The sequence below is a fragment of the Pelodiscus sinensis genome, chromosome 7 (assembly GCF_049634645.1).
Source record: "Pelodiscus sinensis isolate JC-2024 chromosome 7, ASM4963464v1, whole genome shotgun sequence".
In the NCBI taxonomy this organism is placed as follows: Eukaryota; Metazoa; Chordata; order Testudines; family Trionychidae; genus Pelodiscus; species Pelodiscus sinensis.
Genome location: NC_134717.1, coordinates 16,817,145 through 16,842,661, shown reverse-complemented (window position 1 = coordinate 16,842,661; position 25,517 = coordinate 16,817,145). Strand labels below are relative to the sequence as shown.

Below are 25,517 nucleotides of genomic sequence, written 5' to 3'. Positions count from 1 at the left end.
AGTATCATGCTATATTTACATATCTTCGTTATAAAACACGGCAAACAGGAAATTAAAAGGGGAAAAAAGGAAGGGACCATTTTCATTTTACACATATATTTTTGCCCGTAAGACTGTTTTTTGCTACTCTGGGCTAATGACAGAATTAAGCAGAAAGACAGCCAAGAAATTCAGTGGAAAACAAGATTAGATTGATTAGTGTGCTTCTATGAGCAGAACCTATCTTTATTGAGAATTTTCTTTGAAGTTCCTATGAGAGTATTGTGTAATGTGTAAGCTTGGTCATGATTCTAATTTAAAATAAACCTATGATGGAAAAGATGGAATTTCTTAGAAAGAAAAACTGAGGCAGGGAGAAAGGCTACAAAATTTTTTCTGCCTACATGAAAATATATTTCAGTACAGTCACTGTTAAAAACAGAATTTATTTGGAATTTTAAGTGACAGAACACCACCAACTTAATTAGAAGCAATTTAGAACAGTCAAGATTGCAAGTCACACACACAAAGAATCTTTTATTAAATCCAGTACAGTAGTTTGGATTCCTTTTTATATCATACTGAAACATGCAATAAGCTATTTTAAACCTCCTGGTTCAAGGTGTAGGCTTGAAAGCGACCTAGAGAGGTGCCTCTCCAACACATACCATATACAGTAATCCCTGGCAGGTGTTTGTCTAGTCTACTCTCAAAAACTTCCAAGGGAGGAGATTCTACTCCCCCTCCCCCAAGCAATTTATGTCAGTGCTTTATACCCTGACAGGAAGTTTTTAAGCCCCTTTTTCCTGTCCTATCCTCAAAGGTTAAGGAGAACAAATTTTCTCTCTTCTCCTTGTAATAACCTATTATGTACTTGAAAACTGTTATGCCCCCTCTTGTCTTCTCTTACTCAGACTAAACAAACCCAATTTTTTTCAATCTTCCCTTCTAGGTCATGTTTTTAGACCTTTAAACATTTTTGTTGCTCTTTGGACTTTCTCCAGTTTTCCCACATCTTTCCTGAAATGTGGCACCTAGAACTAGACACAATACTACAGTTGAAGCCTAATTAGTGAAGCAGAGAGGAAGAATTGCTTTGTGTCTTGCTTACTACACTTATGTTAACATTCCTGAATTATGTTTGCTTTTTTTGCAACAGTGTTACATGGATGACTCATATTTAGCTTGTGATTGATCCACTGTGACCCCCAGATACCTTTCCATAGTACATCTTCCTAGATAGTCATTCCCCACTTTTACTCCTGAGTGAATTTTGCACCAAAAATTAAACATTTTGTGCACATTTTAAAATTCTGCAAAATTCTTGCATATTCTGCCAAAATAACACAATATGATCATACCTTTTCAAATGCTTGCTGACAAGGATTTTGAAATATATCACCAAGATAATTGAAAATGGCATGATTACATTTTATGTTGACAATAAAATATGCAGTACGTAGCAGATTTTCAGTGTTTAAAAATATTTTGGCAAAGAATTCCCCAAGAGTACCAGGTATCTGTGTAGCACAATCTGGGTGCAGGAAGCTTGGTGGGAGACCGGGGTAGGGGTAATCTGGATACAAAGAGGCTCAAGTATAGGGTTCTGAGTGCAGTGGCAACGTGATTCTACAGGGAGAAAGTGGTTAAGGCTCAGTGGGAAAGGCCAGAAGAGTGCGATATGGTGAGGTGGGTGGGTTGTCAGGCTGCTGCTGGTTGGTGCTCAATAATGCGTGTGTGTATGTGTGGGGGGCCTCCCAATGCATAGAGTTTGATGGGGGAGGGTTCTGGGTGCACTGGGAGCGACTTCCCCATCTGCTCAACAAGTCGGCCCTGCACCCACTCATCACTGCTGAGTTTCATTCCCTTGCACCCAAACCCTTCACTCCATTGGGCCTCTCCCCCCTCTAGGCCCACTCCCAACAAGCCTAACTCCACCTTCCCACAAAGTGCCAAGATTCCTGCAGCCAGGGACAGTTTCTGGTTAAAGAGCTTCTGCAAATGGTCAGATAAGAGTAATACTTACTGGTAATGAACCCACGATGGACCAAGTGTTTTCTTAAACTGAGTAAGTCCCACAATATCAATGTAAATGAGTTCTACCACTTTATCCCCCTGGGTGGGGCAGCCAGATCTGTTACCCACAACTCTCTTCATAATCCTAGCCAAAAACAGAAAGGGGTGGGGAGGGAGACTATTTCAGCATCTTTTTGCATTCAAGCACTATATTATTTGTATAATACAATTAGATGAGGGAAAAAAAATTCACACTAGTCACTCACGATTCCAATTTTGCAGAGATAACTGCATTTACACAATTTACACATCTTACTGCTGGCAAGCCAGTAAAACACACTAAAAAGTTTACTGCAAAATGGATTAGTTACAGTAAAATAAAGACTGCTTATAGCAGACTCTTAGCACTGAATAATTTTTTTCTAAATGGAGGTACAAATATAACTTGAGCAATTTTCACAATGTGATATACTGAAGCAATTTGGATATCACTGCTAGTATTTTATTAACGGTTTTATTGTATCCGAATTCACTGTAATATGGTTCATTGTAAATACTGTAAAAATGAAAGCTACAGAAAAAAGGACTAATACACAATCTTAAACAGATACATTATAGAAAGTATTAAAGCAGGACAAAGGCTATGTCTACACTACTAAGAAAAGTTGGAAAAAGATACACAAATTGCGAACCTCAATTTGCGTATCTTTTTCCGCTTTTCTTTTGAAAGAGGCTTTTCTGAAATTTGGCACATCTACATGGTGCCAAATTATGGAAAAACCTCCTCTTTTGATACATCCTTTCTTCCATGTAAAACGAGGTTTACAGGGATGGCAAAAGAGTATGTCTGCTCTTCCGAAATTTTTTTCGGAAAAGCGGATGCATTCCTTGGATGCGGCATAGTTTTAAAGAGCTGCAGTCTAGATTTAGCCAAAGTCTGCAGTCTAGACTTTATCCTACAAAAGAGAATAATGTAAATTTGATTGAAATGAGAATTTTCGGAGCAATTAATTGCATTAAAATTATTTTAAGATTGTCAATAGCTGGATACTGAATGAGGAATTGTATAAATTTAAGCTGAAGGACTGAAATTAGAATACAGGCAGTCCCCGGGTTACATGGATCCGACTTACATCGGATCCCTACTTAAAAACGGGGTGAGGCAAACCCGCACTAGCTGCTTACCCCCAACAGACCAGGGAGATGCAAAGCTAGCGCCACCCTCTCCAGCAGACCAGGAGACGTGGAGCGGCGTTTCTCAGCAGACTCCTCAGCTTGAGAATAAAGGACTGAGGGAAGTGAGGTGTGGGAGAATAAAACTGAGCTCTGGAGTAATGTTTGGCTAGAGTTTCCCCTACAATATGTACCAGTTCCGACTTACATACAAATTCAACTTAAGAACAAACCTACAGTCCCTATCTTGTACGTAACCCGGGGACTGCCTGTATTCAATAATGTATTTTATTGCAATTTAAAACACCAGTAACGGTAAAAAATTCAGCTGCTCAGTTTGAATTTTCCAGCATGAATTTATGTCGTCTCAGGAGCCTGCAGCTACAATAAAAACATATTATCCTTTTCACAGCATATATATTTAGCTCATAAAAATAATCTTCTTATCGCCTGTTTAGTGAATTATCACTTTCCATTTTCCTCTTCAAGAAATTATACACAGAACTAATAGAGGCTTCAGGAGTTTACAATTTCTTTTTTGTAGTCTAGATTCAAAATTGAAAATAATCTCCTTACTCCTTGAGCTCTGCCAGTGAAGCTGAAATCCTAATGTCATGGCCCAATAAGTAGAGAGATGTAATTAAATCACTCCACTGGACTAATTCACCAAGTGGGCCACCACTAAATGCATTCTCTGCAATCTTGAATCCAGATTCCTTTGTTAAAAGTCCCAAATGAACAAGGATCTGGGGGAAAAAAAACACATGTAAGCAAGTAATATTAAATCTGCAATTAATCCAATATAGCGTATAATGGCTCCATGTGGCTCTCTTCACATTTCAACCCAATACCCCTCATCTTTTTTTAGCCATTTTAATCAAAGAACTGCCACTCTTATCAATAACCCCGCTACTCTAGTAATTGCAAAAGTAGTACTTCATTGCTTTAAACCATTTTTATAAACCACTGGAGTGCCTTTTTAAATCTTTTACATTCTCAGATACAATCTAAACAACATGGTTACCCAGTAAGAGAACGCATTAATAAGGAGGAGAAGCAGACGTTGATATCGAGAAAAAAATGAGTCTGTATTTTCAAGAGGTGTTTGCCTTTTTGTGCCAATGAAGCTTAAGATTAAATAGATTATAACAAGGAAAACAGAAAATAAAATGTTACAATTAACTCACATTATACAATGTGAATAGAATTTCATCATGCAAGTATTGGAATGTTAAGTAATTCCCATTAAAAATTAAAGGAGTCTGTAGACTAATAAGACAAGATCAATTATAGGCTATGACAGTATTTCTTCTGGTCTTGAAGGACCATATTTTGTCATTAGGTCCTTGCATTAGCTTGACACTCCAGATGAGGAGGACAGAATACGTTTCTCTCTGGGGCTACATTACACAGTTGCAACAGAAACCACCTTGCAGCTTTGTAAATAAGCACTACAACCTGCATCATAACTGAGCACCAGTGCTGTAAAGAACTATCGTCCAACTTTTCTGATAAGCTCATGCCCATTCAGGACAGCTTCTCTTGCAACATGGATCACTGCCTATGCCCACCAACCAACCGCCCAAATGCATTCAAATAGTTCTCACAAGAAGTTTTGGATGCCTGAAAGCAGTCTTGACCCAAGACCTATGCATCAAACCCATGTCATTCCTGGGTCACGAAAGATAGCCATGAACAACTGATATCACTCCTGGCCAAAATAGTCAATACTTCAGAGAATGAATCTTCTCTTCTTCCTTCAAATACACAATACACCAAAAACTGGGGAAACCCACCTTGCAGACATAGCCAACTATCATCATATATCAAACCTCCCATTTCTCATCAAGTTCACAGAGCAGTTAGCTAAAAGTCCAACTACAGTAAACTTCTGATAATCCGGCACCGTTAGGACCCAGGGTGTGCCAGATTATCAGATATGCCAGACTATCAGAAGGGGGGGGGCTATGAGAAGTCTGGGGTGGAGTGGGGCGGATGCCACCCCAGACCCCTCATCGCGCCCCCTTCCGATAGTCTGGCTCTACCCCAGACGTCCCTGATTCAGCTGCTGCTGGTCAGTTTCAGCCGCGGCTGAATCGAAGACGCCTGCAGCAGAGCAGCTGGAGTGCTGCCGGGTTGGTCCAGTAGCGCTGGCCCTTGGCGCTGCGAGACCAACCCGGCAGCACCCCAACTGCTCTTGGGGACGCCTGGGGCAGAGCAGCTGGGGTGCTGCCGGGTTGGTCCTGCAGCGCAGCGCCGCTCTCGGCGCTACTGGACCAACACGGAAGCTCCCCAGCTGCTCTGCCCCAGGCGTCCCCAAGTCAGCCGCTGCTGCAATTGACCAGCGGCTGACTCCATGAAGCCAGAGGCAGAGCAGCTCTGTCCCGGGCTTCCTGGAGTCAGCCACTAGTCAGTTTCAGCAGCGGCTGAATCAGGACGCCTAGGGCAGAGCAGCTGGGGCGCTGCCAGGTTGGTCCCTGCAGCGCTGCACCTCGGCACTACAGGGACCAACCGGGCAGCACCCCAGCTGCTCTGCCCTAGGCTTTCTGGAGTCAGCCGCTGATCAGCATCAGCAGCGGCTGAATCTGGGACAGCTGGGGTGCTGCCGGGTTGGTCCCGCGGCCCCGAGGGGCAGCGCTACGGGACCTACCCCGTGGCACTCCAGCTGCTCTGCCCCCGGCTTCCCCAATTCAGCCGCTGGTCAGTTTTAGCAGCAGCTGAATTGGGGAAGCCGGGTGCAAAGCAGCTCCAATGGTCCGGCTGCCCGGAGCATTTCCGGGGTTCCTGATGGTGCCGGACCATCAGGAGTGCCGGACCATCAGATGCCGGACCATTGGAGTTTTACTGTACATGCACAACTAACAAACTAATATTCTGGACTAGGAATACTCTGGCTTCAGGCCAGGACATGGAATTAAAACCATTTTGGTGACTCTGATGATTGGCCTCCTGTTAGTGAATTGTCCATTCATTTTCATTATCTCTGCAATATTTGACAGAGTTGACCATGAAATACTATTGTCCTGTCAGAGAGGTGGCAGGAATCCAGGACATGATCTGAGTCCTTCCTGGAGGGACGCACCCAACAAATAGGAATCGAAAACTGTATATCATCCCACAAAGAGCCCTTCCCTCTCCAGCTCCTTCAGCTACATACAAGCACTAGGTGAACTGTTCAGACAATACTGATTCAAGCACTAGCAACATGAAGAGGACACAGCCTTACATATCCATCAACATGCATGACCACAGCACTATCAACAAGTTGATTCAATTATTACATGAGATCAGCTCATAGATGAAGAGCAGCTGGCTAAATCTAAACAAAACCGAAGTGACACCAGGAAAGCATTTTGAAGAATCGAAGACAAGTTAAAGTCTCCTTTGGTCAATTTAGTGTTCAGTTTAAGAGTCCTCTTGGATTTCTCGTTGATAAGCTTTCACAATATTTCTATCATCTCTGATTAACTAAAAGTCTCAATTCCATCCTGGCAGATATCACCATAGCCTCAGTTATTTATGTCTACTGCTCTCAATTAGGGTGTGTCTAGACTACAGGTTTTTTCGAAAAAAGTGTCCTTTTTTCGAAAAAAAACTTCCCCTGCGTCTAGACTACTACCATGTTCTTTCGAAAGTAAATCGAAAGAACGCGGCAGTTTTTTTGACCGCAGAAAAACTCATTTTTCAAGGAACGACGCCTTTTTTCGAAAGTGCTCTTTTGAAAAAAGGCGCTATGTAATGCAAACTGTGTTTTTTTGAAAGAGCATCCAGACTGCCTAGGTGCTCTCTTTCAAAAAAGTGGCTTTCAAAAGTACTGGTTGTAGTCTAGACACTCTTTTTCAAAAGAGATTTTTTCAAAAGTATCTTTCAAAAAAGCCTCTTTCGAAAGAGGCTTGCAGTCTAGATGTAGCCTTGGACTGTAGGAATGCGATATACCAGGGCATGAAGCCTTCCTTGCTTAAGACATGTCAATTAGTATAAACTGCTGTTGCATTCTCTGCAGCACATCAAATCTGTCCTCTGTTCTCAACTTTGATTTTCCAAAGAATTTCAAATCACTTTCATGATCTCAGTCTTCATTTTCTTAACAATTAATAGCTTTGGTCCATCATATCTAAAAGTCCATCCCAAGCTCTGGGATGAAGACTGTGGTCAACAACTCCACGCCTGTAGTGCAATCTATGTGGTAAATGCTGTCTCTGTGGGACACAGAACTTTCCCAGGGAACAATCTGAAACAGTGGCAGAAACTCCCCAGAACCTAAAGACTGTCAAATCTCCCTAGCTTTGGCTCAAAGTGTAGGCTTGATCTTGCCATCTTTAACACAAAACACATAGCTACCTGTACATTTAAAAAAAAAATCCATATCCTCCCCAACCCCTCTCCCTCAAAAAACCCACACAAACAAAATAATTACTAGCCTGAGATTTTCTTGGAAATAGAACAACAAAACATGATTAAGTAATTTTTACCTATCCCCATCAAGCATTGCTTAGATGACAAGTGCACTTTCTAAAGGCTGTTATGATTTCCAACTGCCGGAAGCAGTTATTAAAAAACTCACTTTTTTTCGTTTTCTTTTCTCCAGGTTTTGCTTTTCCGCAAGTGACTTAATTGCTTCAATCCAAGCATCAGCCATTCTTCTGATGCGCAACATCATCCATCGGAATTCTTCGTGCCTTGACATCATTTTGTAGAGGAGATCAAAGTTGGTATGAATTTCAGCCTTTAATTAAACATTAAGTAACAAAATCAGAACTTCATACAGTGTAATTTTCTTCTGTGACAATCTGTCATACTTAAACACACTGTGCTAACACCCCCCATCTGTGCAATGAAGAAAACTATACCACATATTTCACAGGTGGCTAAAGCTTTAATTAACATTTATTAAATGCATAGAGATCTTTGGCAGGAAATCACTATCACTACAGAAATGTATTTTTATTACTACCTTACAGCCTGGAAAATAACGAAGTCATGAGTTTATGCAGAGTTCAGAAACGATTTTTATGTGTACAGTATAGTTCTGTTTGAGTATATGCTTGCAAAGTGACCCTATTTAGGTAATATACGATTAAAATGCACTAGAAACAAAAGAGAAGTGGCCTAAAGCATAATTATTATTTGTCATGAATGACCAAAGAAAGGAAAAGCTAGCCACAAACATTAAGAAAGCAGCCTTAATTGTAAACAGTCCTTCCACTAGAACGGATTAAACTAAAAACAAGTCGTTCTGAAGAATGAAGACAGCTTACATCCACAGTTAGATTAGCAATGTTCATAAACAGCCCATCAAATATCTCAGGGGTGTGTCTAGACTGGCAAGATTTTGCGCAAAAGCAGCCGCTTCTGTGCAAAATCTTGCTGCCTGTCTACACTGGCCACGAGTATTTGCGCAAGAACACTGACTTTGTACTGTACAAAACCAGTGGTTCTTGCGCAAATACTTTGAGGCTCCCGCTCAGGGATAAGTGTAGACAGGCAAGTTAATTTCTTGCGCAAGAAAGCCCGATGGCTAAAATGGCCATCGGAGCTTTCTTGCGCAAGAGAGAATCTACACTGGCATGGATGCTTTTGCGCAAACGATGCCAAATACTTTTCCGTTAAAAGTATTTGCGCGAAATCATGCCAGTCTAGACGAAGCCTAATTATATATCCAAGTACTTTACAATTGGATTATAATGTTTGTTGGTCTGGCGTATATGAGGAAAAAAACCAAAATTTTAGGAAGAATCAAAACACTGAGACAAAACTAAAACACAATCAAACCATTGTGAGCCATTTGTATGAGCCATGTGCTGAGACTCTAGGCCCTTCAGACTTCGTTATGATTAGAAAAAGCTTGCGCTGCACAAATCCATCATTTTTTTAAAATGGACAGTTTATACCAATTCTGAATGGCCACAGAAGATAGTCATCACTTTTGTAAATGTATCCAGTAATATGAAGACTTCAATAGTGCAAAGACTTATACACGTGCTTAACTTTATGTACTACAAATAATCGCGCTGATTTTAATGGTGCTACTCAGTGCACAAGTCTCTGCATGATTTAGATTCAAATGTTTGTAACTTACCGCAATAATGAAGGAAAAGTTGGTAAAATGCTGTTCGTATAGGGTTGCTAGGTGTCCAGTATTGACCCAGACAGTGCAGTATTTTCGCCTCCTGTCCGGTAAAAAAAATTCAGAAAATACTGGATACCTGAAATGTCCAGTATTTTCTGTTTTTTTCATGGCCAGGAGGCGAAAATACTGGACACCTGGCAACCTTCGACACACTCAGCAACTGAGCCCACCCCCTGGACACCCCCCCTCCCCCTAGCTCCAATCCCCCGCTTACCTGGTTCTGCAGGGAAGCTCCCTTCTCGCTCGACCAAAAAAAAAAAAAAAACAAAAACAAAAACAAAAAACAAACAAAAAACAAAAAACCATGGCCGTGGGCAAAAAAACCTCAAGACCTGAGCAAGGGGAAGCAATGCCTTCTCTGGGTTTTAGTGCTCAACCTCTTCTCTTCCTATCCCTATTCTGACTCTGCATGCAATTAAAGGGGCCCATACTGTTTTAATGCTGTTTTTACTTAACTCTTGGGGTCCTTTTGTTTTTTCCCCTCAACAACTTTGGTCTTCCCTCTCCTTAACAGAATTTTTTCCCCGGTGTTTTTTTGGCGGGGGGGGGGGGAGGGAGAGGGTGTTCAGTATTTTTGTTGAAGCCATCTGGCAACCCTATGTTCGTATGACAGTATATCCTCACAGGCAGTTATTTCTAACAGAGTAGTTTGTGAGGAAAGGAGAAATAGGACTGGATGACTCTAGTCCAACATTTTTATTGGCAATTACGTAGGTCTAAGCATGTGATTTTTATCTGTGGACTGATTAACAAATTGCTTCCTTGCCTTTACAGCACATGGTAAGCTGAAGACTAAAAATGAATAACTCCACCACTTCTCTCACCATTGCTTTTTGATCAGTTTCTTCATCAGGATTTTTTGCTCTCCAAGGTAAACGAGGACACCAGTTTTCAACCTGCAAAAACAATGGATGGAAAAGTTCTTTTTTTCTGCTTTCAACACATGCAACTTTATACATTTTTCTTGTATTTCCTCTATGTTGTATTTCCCTACAGCTTGAACGGGGTCATAATTGATCAATACAAAGTCAGCCTAAAACAAAGCCATTCGCTGTTGTGATGTGTCTTCTCAGGATAAGACATCAAAGATGCATAAATCGATACCCAAGGAAAAATGTAAGAGACAGAAAAAGCTCTACACATACTTTAAATATAATTTATAGAAGGCAATTTTCAATAGCTGGTTGCTTTTTATTAGGCAAAAAGGGAATAATAAAAAATACTTTGCAATAGGTTACCCAGTTCAAAGGACATGGCTATAAAACCTATAAACTTGATTTTAAAAAATGGACAACTATTCTACCCTGTACGTTTGAGTTCTCCTTTATCCATCTAGATAAGAAATATTATATTGCCAGTGAGGAGGGTCATTGGGAAGTAATGACAGGGAGGATGGTACAGATGACACAGGAGAACACATGCATTTAATCACCAAATGGTACCACAATATCGATGTCAAGACAAAGGCAGGTAATCATAAGGAGTGAGGGATTGTACTATTATAAAAGGAGAGGTATCCGTCATGCCCTCTGTTACAGAGAACATTTGAGGATACACTGGAAGACTTGAGAAGATTCTAGAAAATGCCAGAATGAGTGAGAAACTATGAGTTGAGGGGAATCCCGCCCTGTGGCGGCAGTGGCAGGTGGCATGAAGGGCAGGGTTGGGCGTGGCGTGGTCAAGCCTTCTCCCTCTTGGGCTGCCATTGGCTGGGGCTAGGGGTGGGGCTCCATGTCTCCCAAGCAAGTGGCCAGCAGAGAGTTGGCGGTGGCAGTACCATACAGACTGTGCCCACTGAGGTGGGCGGCTCGCAGGCTGGGGCCCCATGCTGTTCCTGCACCCTTGGGACAGCCTGTCAGGTAGGTAGGGACAGTTGGGGCAGCAGAGTACAGTGGGGGCAGCGCCTTCCAGTCCATTGAGCAGCTTCTGCAGTGGAACAATGCCTTCTCCAAGCAGCACATCGGGCCCAGGGACAAAGAGAAGTGGAGGATACTGCGAGGGGTGGGGCTGGCAGTAACTCTCTGCCCACCGTGCTCCGCTCATCCCTCACTTGGCCTCCCAAGCTGGTGCCCCTCAAGTCTTCCCACGCCCTGCCCTCCCGTGCAGCCCACTCACCCGCTCCATGTCGCCGCTGCATCCTGCTGCCCCTAAGTCTGCTGCACCACAGCTGTGAGCTGTGCACTCAGCTTGTAATAATAATAAGAGGGGAACCATGGCACTAGCTGCTACCCTTGTAGCTTTGTACAGAAGAGGCACACTCCGCGAGAGGAAAAAGGAGGAAGGAGAATGGCTAACCCCATATCACCTAGTACCAGTCTCCTCCTGGTAACCCTAATTATTGAACACAATGCCAAGGGGAAAGCCCAAGTAAATGTTACTCTTATGAGTCTCTTGAACACATGAAAAGCACTGGGGATCCAAACACAAGCCTCAGTCTGCTCAGATTAATTCAGCTACCCTTGAGTCAGACTTGATTGAGGGCTTAAAGAGGTCTGAGCTGAAGATGATGCCTAAGTGACAGGCAAGGGGGTGGTGCTATCCACAAAGATCAAGAAAAAGTGGGAAGGAGAATTTGGGAGTGAAAAATTAAGAGCACAGTTTTAGTCCTGGTTTGCAGACAGACATTAACAAATCCTACTCAAGCCAAAACTCAACCAACAGAAAATCCTTCTTTTGCCTTAGTGGATAATGGCAACAGAGTGAAAGCAACAGGACTGACCACGCACTAGGTATGCAGCAGGAGAAAAATGAATTAACTATACATGCTCAGGAGATGCCCAATAAGCAACTGAGGATGGGGAACCAGATAATCTCCCCATATTAGAGTACCATATTAGAGTACCATGCCATCCAGTTCAAAGGGTAGTAGGTACCCTGTTGGTGGGAGGAGGGGGAGAAATCAGGCCACATTTAAACTTTTAAGTTAACATGCTGAGCTCTGAGAAAGGAGAGGAGTTCACAATAACATACAGCTTTTTACTACAGAAATAAAAAATAAATGAGTTGCTCTCCCCTACATATGGACATCAACATGCTATTGATTTTTACTAGCCCAGTGTAGAGGAAATATGTAGAAAAGGGGTTCCCAACTGGGGGGTACGAGTACCCCCGGGTGGTACAAGAAGCTTGTCAAGGAGGTATGGGGAATATTTGGTAAATAACTAGATTATCCTAATTGAAAATTCCAAAAGTAGTAGTGTTAGTGAAAAAAGTTGTGGATTCTAAAGTCTAGAATTTATTTCCTTTCATATTGAAGAGGGGGTATGGGAAGGTTTACTAAAAGCCAAGAGGGTACGGGGACCAAAAAAGGTTGGGAACCCCTGATGTAGAATCTATACTTTTTGTTGTTTGGGACATCAGAATGTTTGGGTAGTACAAAGATCTGAGCACTGAAACATCAATAGTTTAAGGGCATATTCTTCCCTAAAAGAAAATACAAGTTATTAAAGGAAATATATTAATTTGGTGCAAATAGAAACAAGTTTGAATATTATGTCACTGGCCATTTCCATACAAGCAAATTCTTCTCTGTGGTGGAATGGTACTGTATACAGGCTATTCTTGCTACATTTTATGTTGGTGGATTAAAAACACTGCTGGTACATTGATGGCCTGTGCTCATGCATGCACTTGCTATTATTCCCTTACTCTTCCCTCTCCTGCTCTTGCTTTTTTTGTTATATCCATTCTTGTGGTTTGTCTTAAATTATACGGCAGAGCAAACAGTCAGGGTCTATACTACTATGGCTCTGTAAAAGGCCCAGTATAATGGGGCTTCTCCTAGTAAAAGATCTTATCATCTACAAGAAAGAAGATGGGTGAGATAATATTTTAGTGAACCAACTTCTGCTGGTGAGAGAAGTTTCATACTAACACAAAGCTTGTCTTCAAGTTTATGAAGTATACTCAGAGTTTCTCATCTCTCTTTCACCAATAAAAATAACGCCTCTCCCACCTTCTCTCTCTAGTATCTTGAAGCAAAAATGGCTACAATACCACTACTTAGTATCTACTATAATGGATATAAATAACAATCAGGTGTCCAACGCAAATATCACATTCAATACTCAATATGATGAGGTGTTTATATCTTCAATCCTCTCCCACAATTATTTTGACTTCTATGCAATTTGCTGACAATCTTATTATTGTCTGCAAGGTATAATACAGATTATTTTGAAATGGCTTTGCAGTTTCTAGCTATTCAAATAGCTTCTCTCAGAAATGTATTCTGGGTTTAAGGTTTCTGCAGCTACTGAATGAGCAGTGAAGAATGTCGCTTTTTTCCCCCCATGCCCATTACTGTGGCACTGGAGAGACTTATAAATGTACAGAAGGGAACACAAAGTTATATGCAGTTTTCCTTTCCTAATTCAGTAAAGTGATTTCATTTTCTTTTAAAATGGGATTATGGTGGGAAGACTGGGCAGAGACAAGCTGAAGAACTAGGTTTTATGTTTTTTCCCTCTAAGCACTGAGACCATCTTAATTTTAGACTTCTCTAACAATGAGTTGTGGACCATCGGCACAGAAAGCTTTGTCTCTTGAACATACAAATTTCACTCGAGACTGGTAGTACCATTGCTCCAGTGGATGTCAGATGTTGTGGGAAGTCCTTATGTGCAGTTGCTTATGCCAGTCTCATGGAAGGATTTTAAAAAGGTGATGTATATTTGGTGGAAAGGGGAATATATTAAGCATTATTATGCATTGTTAAAGCCAGGCAGAGGAAAATATTGCTCACTGTTTATGGCAAATATCTACTTGAGAATTTGGTGTTACAGGACTGCTTATATCTGAAATGTGGCTTACCTAAGTATGCCTAGCCAATCTCCATTGCAGAAATTGAAAATTTAGATACCTTTGCAAAGTATTCTGAGAGCTATAAATACAAACCAAATTATCAACGAAGGGAAGCAGTGCATTCATGGAAGCAGTGCATTCTGAAGAGAGGTCTGAAAAAAACGTGCATGTTCCTCATACTAGATTATAGTAGGGATGTTAAAATGCACATAATTAAGTAACCGTGTAACTGCTGAAAGTTCAATTACAAATGGGGCAGCAGTTGGCCCAATGGGAGCTGGTGCGCATGGGGAGCCAGCTTTTAAGCTAGCTCCCTGTATGTACCGGGAGCCTGCATATAAATGAACATTAACCCAGGCTCATCGGTTAACTGTTTGCATGGTTACATCTTCGCATCTCTAGATTATAGATTTAGCTAGGGGAGAAAGAGTATATCTATGTCTATTTTATATATATAAATTGTATTAAACCTATGTAATGATCTTTTAGGTGGAATGGTAAAAAAAAAAAAAAACTTAAGCAGGATCTTTTCCCTGCTACAGTAATTAATTTTAATATTTTAAGATATCTGCCCTCTTCCCCCAATCCACCACCAAATTTGTCATTCAGCTTTTCACCCATATCATAAACCATCAATTCTCCATCATGACCCACTTTGACAAATTACTCTGTGCAACACCATTTCCAAGTTATCTTTAGCAGCCAACACAGCTCATAAATCCACACCATTGTAGTAGTTATTAGAATTTCATTTCATGCTTGCATTCACAAACATTTAAGCTTTCAACCTTTGCTGTTGGGCATTAATCATGGCATTAATCATGAGATTAAGTATGCTGAATTTAAACTCAAGGTTAATAGCATGTTCAACCAATATTAGTTTTACATACTGTCAAAGGAGAACTCTAAAAAGCAAAGACCTTTCTGTCAGTTCTTCCCTAAATACAAAAACAAATTGATAAGTAAAGAACTGTTCCTCTGTTATACTACATATAGCACAAACAAAACAAAAAAATCACACAAATTCATCAATGTTACTTAAAAAGTCATTTGAAATAGTCTGCAAACATCCTAAATCCTTGTCAATCACTCAATCTCTTAAGCTGCCATGGTAATTACAATGGAAGCAACATGTACAAATTGAAGGGCATTAGAAATATATGTCATCTGGTACAAGACTGATGGAACAAATCTCTTTTAGTGAAAGGAAAAATAAATTAGTTTTCCAAAATATTTCAGGTAGCAGAAAAGCCTATTTATAGAAATAGAAGGAAGCTAACATATTTAAATTATATATTTACATACACTCACAATGGCTTAATTATGAAATTCATAAATGAGTCAGTTTTATTCTACCTTATTTCTCTGGCATTTTGTAAATGTACAGTTACCTAATTAGCATTAGATAGCTCTCCTATCATTTATTTTAGATTGTATGCACATCCATCCTTCCAGATGTAAAAGGCTAAAAAACCAAGATGTACTCTGCCCAAGAATACATGCTGCATAAAAACCATTTTGCTTCATATCAAATTGCTTCATATTGTTTAACATTTTACTTAATAATAGTATCTTATTTCAAAGCAATGGTCCAGTGAAACTTACTTGAGTCACAAGTTATTCAGCTCAAGGTAGGTGAAGTTTTATGGCATGTGTTATACATGAGGTCAGACAAGATTGTTTAATGGCCTTAAAATCTTCATGTTTCCACCTAGCTGTGATGGTCCAGGGCTAGCCAACTGACCTGAACTACATCAGTACTATAAACTAATGTATATAATAGTGAGTTTCATATTCTATGCATGTCAGAGAGCATGCTCTTTGACAAATCTAGGAAATGCTGTAAGATCTGTAGGAGTTACAGACTATGAACATACAAACTAAAAGACTTGAAGAAAAGAGCTTGATGTAGAGCACTGCAAATACAATGGAAAAATCAGAAACTGCATGACACTCACATTGTCTAACACTATTTTAAAGCCTTATAAAAAGGACAAATAATGACAAACCAACAGGTGTTGAGACATCTGGAAAGATGCAATGGAACATATGCAGACTGGACAGTCTTCAGCAGCTGTTGGTACATATACGCTTCTCAGAATAAGTGTTGTCTTCATTATGAGTTAAATCAATAAGTCCAACCAAAGTTTATTACCTAAGTTTTGTAATTAAACCAATCCAGCCTCAAGGGAACTGCTTTCATTAAATATAATCACAGTTGCAACTGTTATCAATGACTGCTTATCAATTAATTGGTTATTGATTATTGACAAATTATTGATCACTGATTGATTACCAATAAGGTTATAATGGATCGGAAATTAAACAGGACCCAAACTTATAATGCACTTTAAAAAAGGCTAACACGATTCAGGAATATAAGTTACATTTTCCTAGGTATATACTTACAGCTAATTGGCACTGCTGTGATAGATGGGCTTTATGTAACTTAGGCCATGTCTCCACTTACTGGAGAATTGACGCTCTTTTGATTGACCTTCCAGGCATCGATTTAGTGGGTCTAGTAAAGACCTGCTAAACTGAACGCTGAGGGCACCCCTGTAAGTGTTAAGTATCAGAGGGGTAGCCGTGTTAGTCTGAATCTGCAAAAGCGACGAGGAGTCCTGTGGCACCTTATAGACTAACTGAAGTGTAGGAGCATAAGCTTTCGTGGGCAAAGACCCACTTCGTCAGATGCATGTAGTGGAAATTTCCAGAGGCAGGAATAAATATGCAGGCCAGGATCAGGCTGGAGATGACCAGGTGGATCCAATCAAGGAGGATGAGGCCCACTTCTAGCAGCTGATCTGGAGGTGTGAATTCCAAGAGAACAGAAGCTGCTTTTGTAGTTAGCAAGCCATTCACAGTCTTTGTTTAAAGACTGTAAGTGTTGGTACTCCTCATGACAGCAAGGCGTAAGGGAAGTTGACGGGAGCATTTCTCCTGTAGACCTCCTGCTGTGGAGATTGCACCAACCTCAACTAAAGGTACTTTGATTCCAGCTACATTTACATAGCTGGAATTGCATACTTTAAGCCTACCTTCCCCCTGGGTAGACCTGGCTTTAGATTGACTTACAGCAGTGTCTACACCATGATTTGTCGATAAGAGACATGGTAGCTTACCTTATGCTTCTCAGGGAGGTGAAGTACAGAAATTGATGAGAAAGTGCTCTGCCATCAATTTAGCTTGTCTTTACCAGACCTGCTAAATTGCATCAATCACAGCAGTGCCAATTTAGCTGTAAGGATAGACAGGCCTCAGAACAAGGAGGTAATCATTGTATTCTACTCAACATTTGTGAGGCCTCAGCAGGAGCATGGTGTCCAGTTTTGGGAACCTCACTTTCCAAAGATGTAGACAAACTGAAGAGCTCAGAGTAGAGCAACAAAAATGATAAGAGATTTAGAAAAGCATAAGGAAAGGTAAAGGATCCATTTTTCTCCCTGGCTACTAAAGGTAGGATAAGAATTAACTGGCTTAATCTGCTGGCAAGGCAGATTTAGGTTACAAGTTAGGAAGAAGCTTTAATTATAAGGTTAAGTACTGGAATAGATTAACAAAGCAGGTTGAAAAATCCCTATCACTGGAGTTTTTTTTTTTTTAAATAGATCGGACAAACACCTGTCAGGCATGGTCAAGGTATACATGTCCTGCCTCAGGAGATGTAGTTGACCTCTTGAGGTCCATGGCAGTGCTATATTTCTCTAAGATGTGAAAGCTCTTTGTGACCTCATTCATTAATGCTTATAAATGCCCCTATGAAGTAAGCAACTCATTTTATGAATGGGGAATATAAGATGGAGAGATCAAATAACGTCTCGAAGGCCATACAAGAATTCAGTGAAAGCTGCAAAGGAAAGTTGCCTGCCACACTGTGTTTTAGTCAGCAAATGATACCCGCCTTCAAGAAGTTAAACAAACAATGGTAACAACATGGGAGGAAGAAGCAAGCTGGAGGCAAAAGTAATGGGAAAAGCCATATGTCTAATGTAAAAAACAAAACTCAAAGAGAAAACCCCCACAAATTCAAACATCCAAGAAGTCTTGATTTGCAAGTTTCAAGGAGGTACTCAATACCTGTAACGTAGTAGGTAGGAGGAGAGAACAACTGAATTCTATAAGGAGAAAACCATTGAAAGCATTTCATTAATTAATCTTCATGTGTTCATTACCGGAAATTTTAGCCTTTTTACCACACCACTGCCTGAAATCACTGCAGAGCAGTTACTAATAATTAAGACGATTTAATAGATAACAATGACTAATTGAATTCAGAAGCCATGAAAAGCCAAAGACTTGACAGTCTTGACTACATTAGAGCTTGGTACAAGCTGCAAACTGAACTGGAGATCGTGCTAAGCTATAGCTATCTCCACGTATTGCTTCTGGTATACCTTTCACTGACTCACCTGGGCTGCATGAGATCAATAAGACTTGCAATGAATTTTCAGGACCTCTAGAAAAAACTGTCTCTGAGCAATGACTGAGCTTCAATTTTTGAGAATACACTGCAGAAATAGTTGTGTTCTCCAGGTGGCTACCCCACTAAGGTTTATATTCTAAGTATTCTCTGGGTTTGCAACAAGCCTCTTCCACACCTTCCAGACTCTAATGCTTCAGGAAGCTGTACTGGAAAGTATGGGAAGATATAGAGAGGGCTATGCACCTAGACTAGCTGATTTAAGCACCATGAGTGACTAACACTTCAGATAAAACCGTATGGATTGATTGCTGTTTACATCTGCACTATCCCACTGGTAAGAGTACAATTCTCTGAGGCAAACGTATCTACAGGGTTCGAAATATTAACAGCACTCTTTGGTGGTATTTTAGTTTTGTCTCCTCACAGAACTCCTACTAAAGATATGTTTCCCTTTTCCAACATGAATTGTACAAGTAAAATTACCATAAATATTTAATCCTTTTTTGTAGGTTTTATGCACTTGAAGACAGACTTACTGACCTCACTGAGGTAGATAAAAAAAGAGCATGTAGACCCATCCACACCATAACTTGAGTAACATGGATCTGATCGCCACATATCTTTCATCCACTGAAACAAAACAAAAATAGACAGTCTGTTAGGTGTAAGGCTTGTGTATATCTATTAATTTTGTAGAGCCACGTTTGCATCGGAACTCAATAATTTGGGACAGGGAAAATATGTCAGTACATTACACAAGACTAAAATCAGTACAGGTCGCATCTCCTAAATCTGGGACTCTGGTTCAGCAACATTCATGGTCCAGCATGACCACAGCCATTCCTGGATAAAAGAGGCCCAGAGCAGGAGAGCCATCAGCTGGGAGCCCAGTGCAGCCCTGCGAGACTGGTAGCAGCAAGGCCGCAGCAGCCTGGGCAAGGGCAGGGCCGGGGCAGAAGTGGTGGAGCGCAATTGCGGCTGCTTGCCACCTGGCAGGAAGAGTAGGACTATGGCAGCCCAGGATGGGAAGCCTGGGCAGGGCCGCGTCTGCCTGGGCAGCGTTGAGACCTCAGTATCCTAAGGAGCAGTGGCTGCAGCGTGAATGGGCCTGCCTGAGGCCTAGCAGTGGGGCCGGAGCTGTGGTTGCAGGAGTCCGGGAAAGGAAGCTGAGCCCTGATGGGTGCCACACCAAGGACATCCAACTTGTAGTGATAAAAACTGTGGAAACAGTACAACAGACTAAGAGACTTGAGTAGAATCTCTCTTTTAAGCCACTAACCCTAAGTCAAGTATCCCACAGTCACCATGGATGATTACAATAAGCATTGACAGCCAGATAAGCACAGAGACAAAAGACTGAATGGAGATTTGCATACTCTCTCTAGGTCAAGCTTGAGGCTTGTAGGTGGCAGGACCTTGCTTACAGTGCCTCTGGACATGCTGCACTTGTTCTGTGGCCAAAGAAAGCACTTCAGTCCCCAGTGCTGTCAGTCTGGCTTCTTTACACAAGCAAAGAATTCACTTAATCTTTTAAAGAAGAACTAACTAGAATTAGCAATTTAATATTCAAATGACAAATTATTTAAACAATGAGTGGCGCTGTAGCACTTAAGAGACTAACCAGATGTCACAGGACCACTTGTATTTAAAGTTACAGAGTAACATGGCTACCCCTCTAAGATTACTTAGCAGTTTTGCAAAAGTTTTTCCATGTTATTCAAAACTGAAGTCACCAAGCTCAAATAGCTTAGAGAGAGTTTTATTTTTAGAAAAGCAAATGTACAATAAATATTTATATTTCCAAGTACAGTAAACTTCCAATAATCCGGCACCTTTAGGACCCAGGGGGTGCCGGATTATCAGATATGGTGGACTATCGGAAGAGGGGGCTATGAGGGCTCTGGGATGGGATGGGGGGATGCCATCCCAGACCCCTCATAGCCCCCCCTTCCGATAGTCCAGCTCTGCCCCAGGCATCCCCGATTCAGCCGCTGCTGGTCAGTTTCAGCAGCGGCTAAATCTGGGACGCCTGCGGCAGAGCAGCTGGGCTGCTGCCGAGTTGGTCCGGTAGCACCGCCCCTCGGTGCTGCAAGACCAACCCAGCAGCACCCCAGCTGCTCTTGGGGACGCCTGGGACAGAGCAGCTGGGGTGCTGCCGCGTTGGTCCCGTAGCGCCGCCCCTCGGCGCTGCGGGACCAACCCAGCAGCACTCCAGCTGCTCTGCCCCAGGCGTCCCTAAGAGCAGCTGGGGTGCTGCTGGGTTGGTCCCGCAGCCCCGAGGGGCAGAGCTACGGGACCAACCCAGCAGCACCCCAGCTGCTGTGCCCCTGGCTTCCCCGATTCAGCTGCTGGTCAGTTTCAGCAGAGGCTGAATCAGGGAAGCCGGGTACAGAGCAGCTCCAATTGTCCGGCTGCCTGGAGCACTTCCAGGTTCCCGATGGTGCCAGACCATCAGAAGTGCCGGAACATTGGATGCTGGACCAATGGAGTTTTACTGTACTTTTATTGATTTAGCAGACAGTTTTTAAAAATCTCAGATTCTCTCTCTCTCTATATAAAATATCTTAATATATAAATAATAGAATCCATATCTGAAATAGTTTTGGAAATTGCACAATCATATTCATTTTTATGTATCAAGCAAGAGGAATTTGCATTTTTAAAATCACTAGTCAATTTATCAGCCCTTAAAATTACAATTTTTTTAAGAAATGAAAAAAATTCTACCAGAAAATATCTATCACTAACATTTTTTAAATGTTTTTTAGTTGGAGTAAGAAATTGAACGTTTTCAGTATTTGCTAATTAAATACGTATAGATATATCCAACAAAGCAGGGCAAGGATCTTGGCCCAATGTGTTTACCATCTACAGCTCTGGTTGTGCACAAAGTTCAATAGTATTATTCACATACATATGATTATTCACATGTAGGACTGGGGCCTAAATATTTTTAAATTTCATCTGATATGTAGTCAAACTATTAAGTTACAGAATATCAAGATATATAATAAGCACCCAAAATACTTAGGGATTATGTGTTGTTTTATCCCTTTTCTTCCAAACAGTTATACTATAGTGGTTTCAGGTATAGAGTGCCAGATATGCAATTGTCTGTACTTGTTTTCTGTGAATTCTTCAAGTTAACCTCAATTGCTTACGTCTATAAATCTTCAATAGCAATGGCCTCTTTCAAGATACATGATTTAAGACAACATTAATGCAGAGATTAACAGAGGACCATGTCATGGATCCCCATGCTTCATGAGAATTGGCTTATGGATATGAATATGTGCAACTCAGGATGGCTCTAGACTACACCCTTTTACCGGAAAAAGCTACACAAATTGCGCAATTTGTGTAGCTTTTTACAATTGCTTTTCTGGAAGAGGCTTTTCCGCCATTTGGCCCCATCTAGAAAGAGGGCCCCTGAAAGAGGGTGTTTGCTTTTTTGCAAATGAAGTGGACGAGCAAACGCGTTCCCTGGACGTGGTGGAATTTTCCTGGTATACCTCGAGTATCCTGGAAAAACCCACTAGTCTAACTGTAGCCTCAAAGATGCTTTATGCAAAACAGGTCATGTAACATTTTTAGAATTACAGTCTGCTGAATCTGTATATCCTATTTCTGTGCATGTATCATTCTAGCATGTGAAATCAGGAATATGAAAAGTGTGAACCTGTTTTTAATTCTAAATGTGCTAATGAGGGCCACTAGTGATACTTTAGAAATTTAATGGCTCAATACTCAAACCAACAGTATGAATGATTTTATTTTTTCTGTAAGCCCAAACTATGATTGGTCCTAGAGAGACATGTGATCATGCCAGTTGGTACTGGAATCCATCATTATTCCACTATTTTTCCAGGGAATGGGGAGCCTGAACAAAGGATTTCTGTCTCAGGGGAAAGTCTGCTTTACATTCCTTAAATAGACAAGTCTTTTGTCTTCAGCTGGCTTTTGAAATTCCCCTTCCCCCAGAAGATACAAATGAGAAGACCTGGAAATAAAGAATTGCAGTGAAAGTCAGAAATACATCAATTTGGGCCTGAGATAACTGTTATAGGTAATAATTTGCATGTAACAAGTATCTTAGTGTGTTGGAATTAGCTGGTGTGGATTTTTTTTTGGTTCAGTAATTTACTTTGATCTGTTTTCACTTGGAATGAATGAAATCCTACTTTTTATATTTAATAAAACCACTTTTATTTTCAATATATAGTAATGGTTTCCTGGGGGGAAGCAATCTCTGTGCATATCTCTCTTTCATTAATAATGAGGGTGAACATCTTTATGAGCTTTCTCTGGGTAAACTTTTTATACAAGGTCAGAGATTTATTTGGGGTTTGGTTCCCTTTTGGGGGTGGGTCCCTGAGTGCTGTCAGTGGCTTTAGGGTGCTCAGTGCTCTGGGAGCTGAGCCCTCCCAGAGTTGAATTAGTTCAGCATCTGTATTTCTCTGCGGTGCAGGTGGGCAAGAAGGTGGGCATCAGTGACTTGATCAGCACACCGGGGAACAACCCAAGGGGGATTTCTGTGATCCAGCCATCTCAGACCACACTTACCTTTATTTTGCCCTCACAATGAGGGAAGCCATCCATAGGAGGCAATTCACACTGTTCCTGGGCTCCATTAATGAGATCTGAAGAGAAAAACCAACAGAACATAGCTATAATATTGATTGACACTTTTGGCAGATACTAACCCTATTCCTTTGAATTTCGGAATCACTGTCCAAACTCAATGAAGAAACAATACTGTAGTTCTGCAGTCCAGCAGAAATGGACAAAATGCTGGGGCATAAAGTAATTTTTACAACTCCTGTTAAACTTGAAACTAAATAAGCACTTTTCAAAATATTATCTGAACAGCATGGGTCTGATCCGAAAGCCCTTAGACATGCAAGTAGCCTCACTGAAATCCATAGGTATGATTCTTACCACAGTGACAAGATTATTTCCACTCAGCTCAGGGGAGTTAAGCTGCTGGTAAGAGGACAATTAGGCCTAGCAGGACTTTTTGCATGCATGAAGGATCAGCCCATGTTTGAACAGTGCTGAGTACACTGTTAGAGCTCAGTAAATAGTAAAGGCTGCATATCTATAAACCAGAACTCTCTGGGTCAGACAATGGATGTTCCAGGATCAGAGAGTCCAAGCCGGATACAGGGAGTGAAGGGGCTGGAAGCCCAGTATGATGCAAGGGGTGGAATGGGAGCCCAGTGTGTGCAACCCAGCTGGGCTGCCTAGGGGAGTTGGGAGCCTGGTTCATGTCTCGGCTGTACTGGGGAAAGCTTGAGTGGGAGGACAGGAAGCCTAGTGTACGACTCAGCCAGGCTACCTGGGGAACTGGGAAACCCGGTAGGGCAGCAGAGCAGGTGGTGGGGCCAGCAGCAAGGGGACAGAAATGACCTCCCTGATCCCGCACAATCCCTCATCTTGGACTAGTCAGGGGCCGAGGGGGCCGGACCAGGGAGGTCCAACCTGTGGTAATGAACATCAGCAAGTTTGGTAGGAAAGTTAATTGTCTTTTCAGGTTACAACAATGGATAAAAAATAAAATTAATTCTTAAAGATGGTACTTGGCAATCCTAGGTACTGTCTCAAAAGTATAGCATTAAGTCAACTTTGGAGCCACGTACTGAGTCAGAGGGAGGGAAGGGGGCAGCAGAAGGGCTGATACAGCCATCTTAGGCTCAGGGGAGAGCATGGGGCTTGTTCTGACATCCACTGTCCTTTCCCAGCCACTTGATCCTGTTTGTGAGCAAACAAGGAGAGCAGCAAAGGAGGAGCATCTCTGGTTGCCCGTGTGCAGTAGCTAGCAGAAGACAGAACTGAAGACACATGCCTTCTGTCTTCCCCCAGCTCAGCTGGATGTGACATCTCAGCTGAGGTGTTGGACAAATGGTATGGTTGCCAAATGAATACCTCTCAAACACAGCAGTGGTTCCCTAACTCTCCAATAAATAGTACCTATGGTCAGAATAAGAACCCTATAAGTGCCTTTCAACAAACCTCCATTATCATCTCATTCATATGACTCCCTCTTTGGAGGGACATGTATCAGCAATCATGTTCCACTCCCTGTTAATATATAGTCCAGGGAACCTAATTACTCAGATTCAGGGATGAATCTTGGTCACATATGCTATGACAAAGATTCCTCCTCTCTATTGAAACTCATTTACTGCGGTAATACCAGCAGAAACTATTCATATAATGACAAACACCAACAAAAAACATCCAAATGGCACACAACCAGACATACACAGATGTAAAAAATGAGTTGCGTTTCAGTCTTATTCTTCCCATACTTCCTCTTTGGTCTATCATTTTCATTGTATTGACCTGTTTTAATGGTATTTTTGAAGCATGTAAAATAGCGGAGAGTGCTGTAAAATAATACCTACATGCAATGGTAGGTATTTCTTTAGTACCTTTCATCTAAGAGAACTGTTCCACGAACAGGGGTTGGGAAGACACCAACTACTGAACATGAACAGCAATTTAACCCAGCAGTTGGAGACTGAAGTCTAAGGCTATGTTTGCACTAACCAATTTTGTTGCCAAAACTTATGTTATGCTGATACCCAAAAGTCGACCAAACTAAACAAAACAAAAATAACCAGAAAGTGTTCATACCTGTGCCCTCTATTGAAAGAGCTGCACTAGGCAGGGGTCACAATCCCTTGTCTCCTCCCACGCTCCCCTGCCATTCAGGCCCCACATAGAATCATAGAATACTAGGAATGGAAGGGACCTCGACAGGTTATCGAGTCCAGTCCCCTGCCCTCATGGCAGGACCAAATACTGTCTAGACCATCCCTGATAGACATCCCTACCCCACTCCTGCATCCTACCTCTCAGACTGCCACCCCACGCTCCAGCAGCTCCCTCCTGCAGACTGAATCCCTGACCCCAAAAAAGATTTCCCACCCCTGTCCTACAGCCTCTTCAGCTGCTGGGCATCATATGAGCAGCTCTATGAGCTCT

General features: G+C 41.6%; 1 protein-coding gene across 5 annotated transcripts in view; it reads right to left on the bottom strand.

Moving 5' to 3' along the window:
• MGAT5 (alpha-1,6-mannosylglycoprotein 6-beta-N-acetylglucosaminyltransferase) overlaps positions 1-25,517 on the bottom strand; it is a 272,734-nt gene that overhangs the window by 104,460 nt on the left and 142,757 nt on the right. For all 5 annotated transcript variants that reach the window (XM_075933279.1, XM_075933275.1, XM_075933278.1 and 2 more), the window contains 6 exons: positions 23,091-23,167; positions 19,068-19,157; positions 10,123-10,194; positions 7,733-7,894; positions 3,745-3,914; positions 2,006-2,140 (listed from right to left, as the gene is read on the bottom strand). In XM_075933279.1, the coding sequence (XP_075789394.1) occupies positions 2,006-2,140; positions 3,745-3,914; positions 7,733-7,894; positions 10,123-10,194; positions 19,068-19,157; positions 23,091-23,167 (706 nt within the window). The remainder of the gene's footprint in view (positions 1-2,005; positions 2,141-3,744; positions 3,915-7,732; positions 7,895-10,122; positions 10,195-19,067; positions 19,158-23,090; positions 23,168-25,517) is intronic.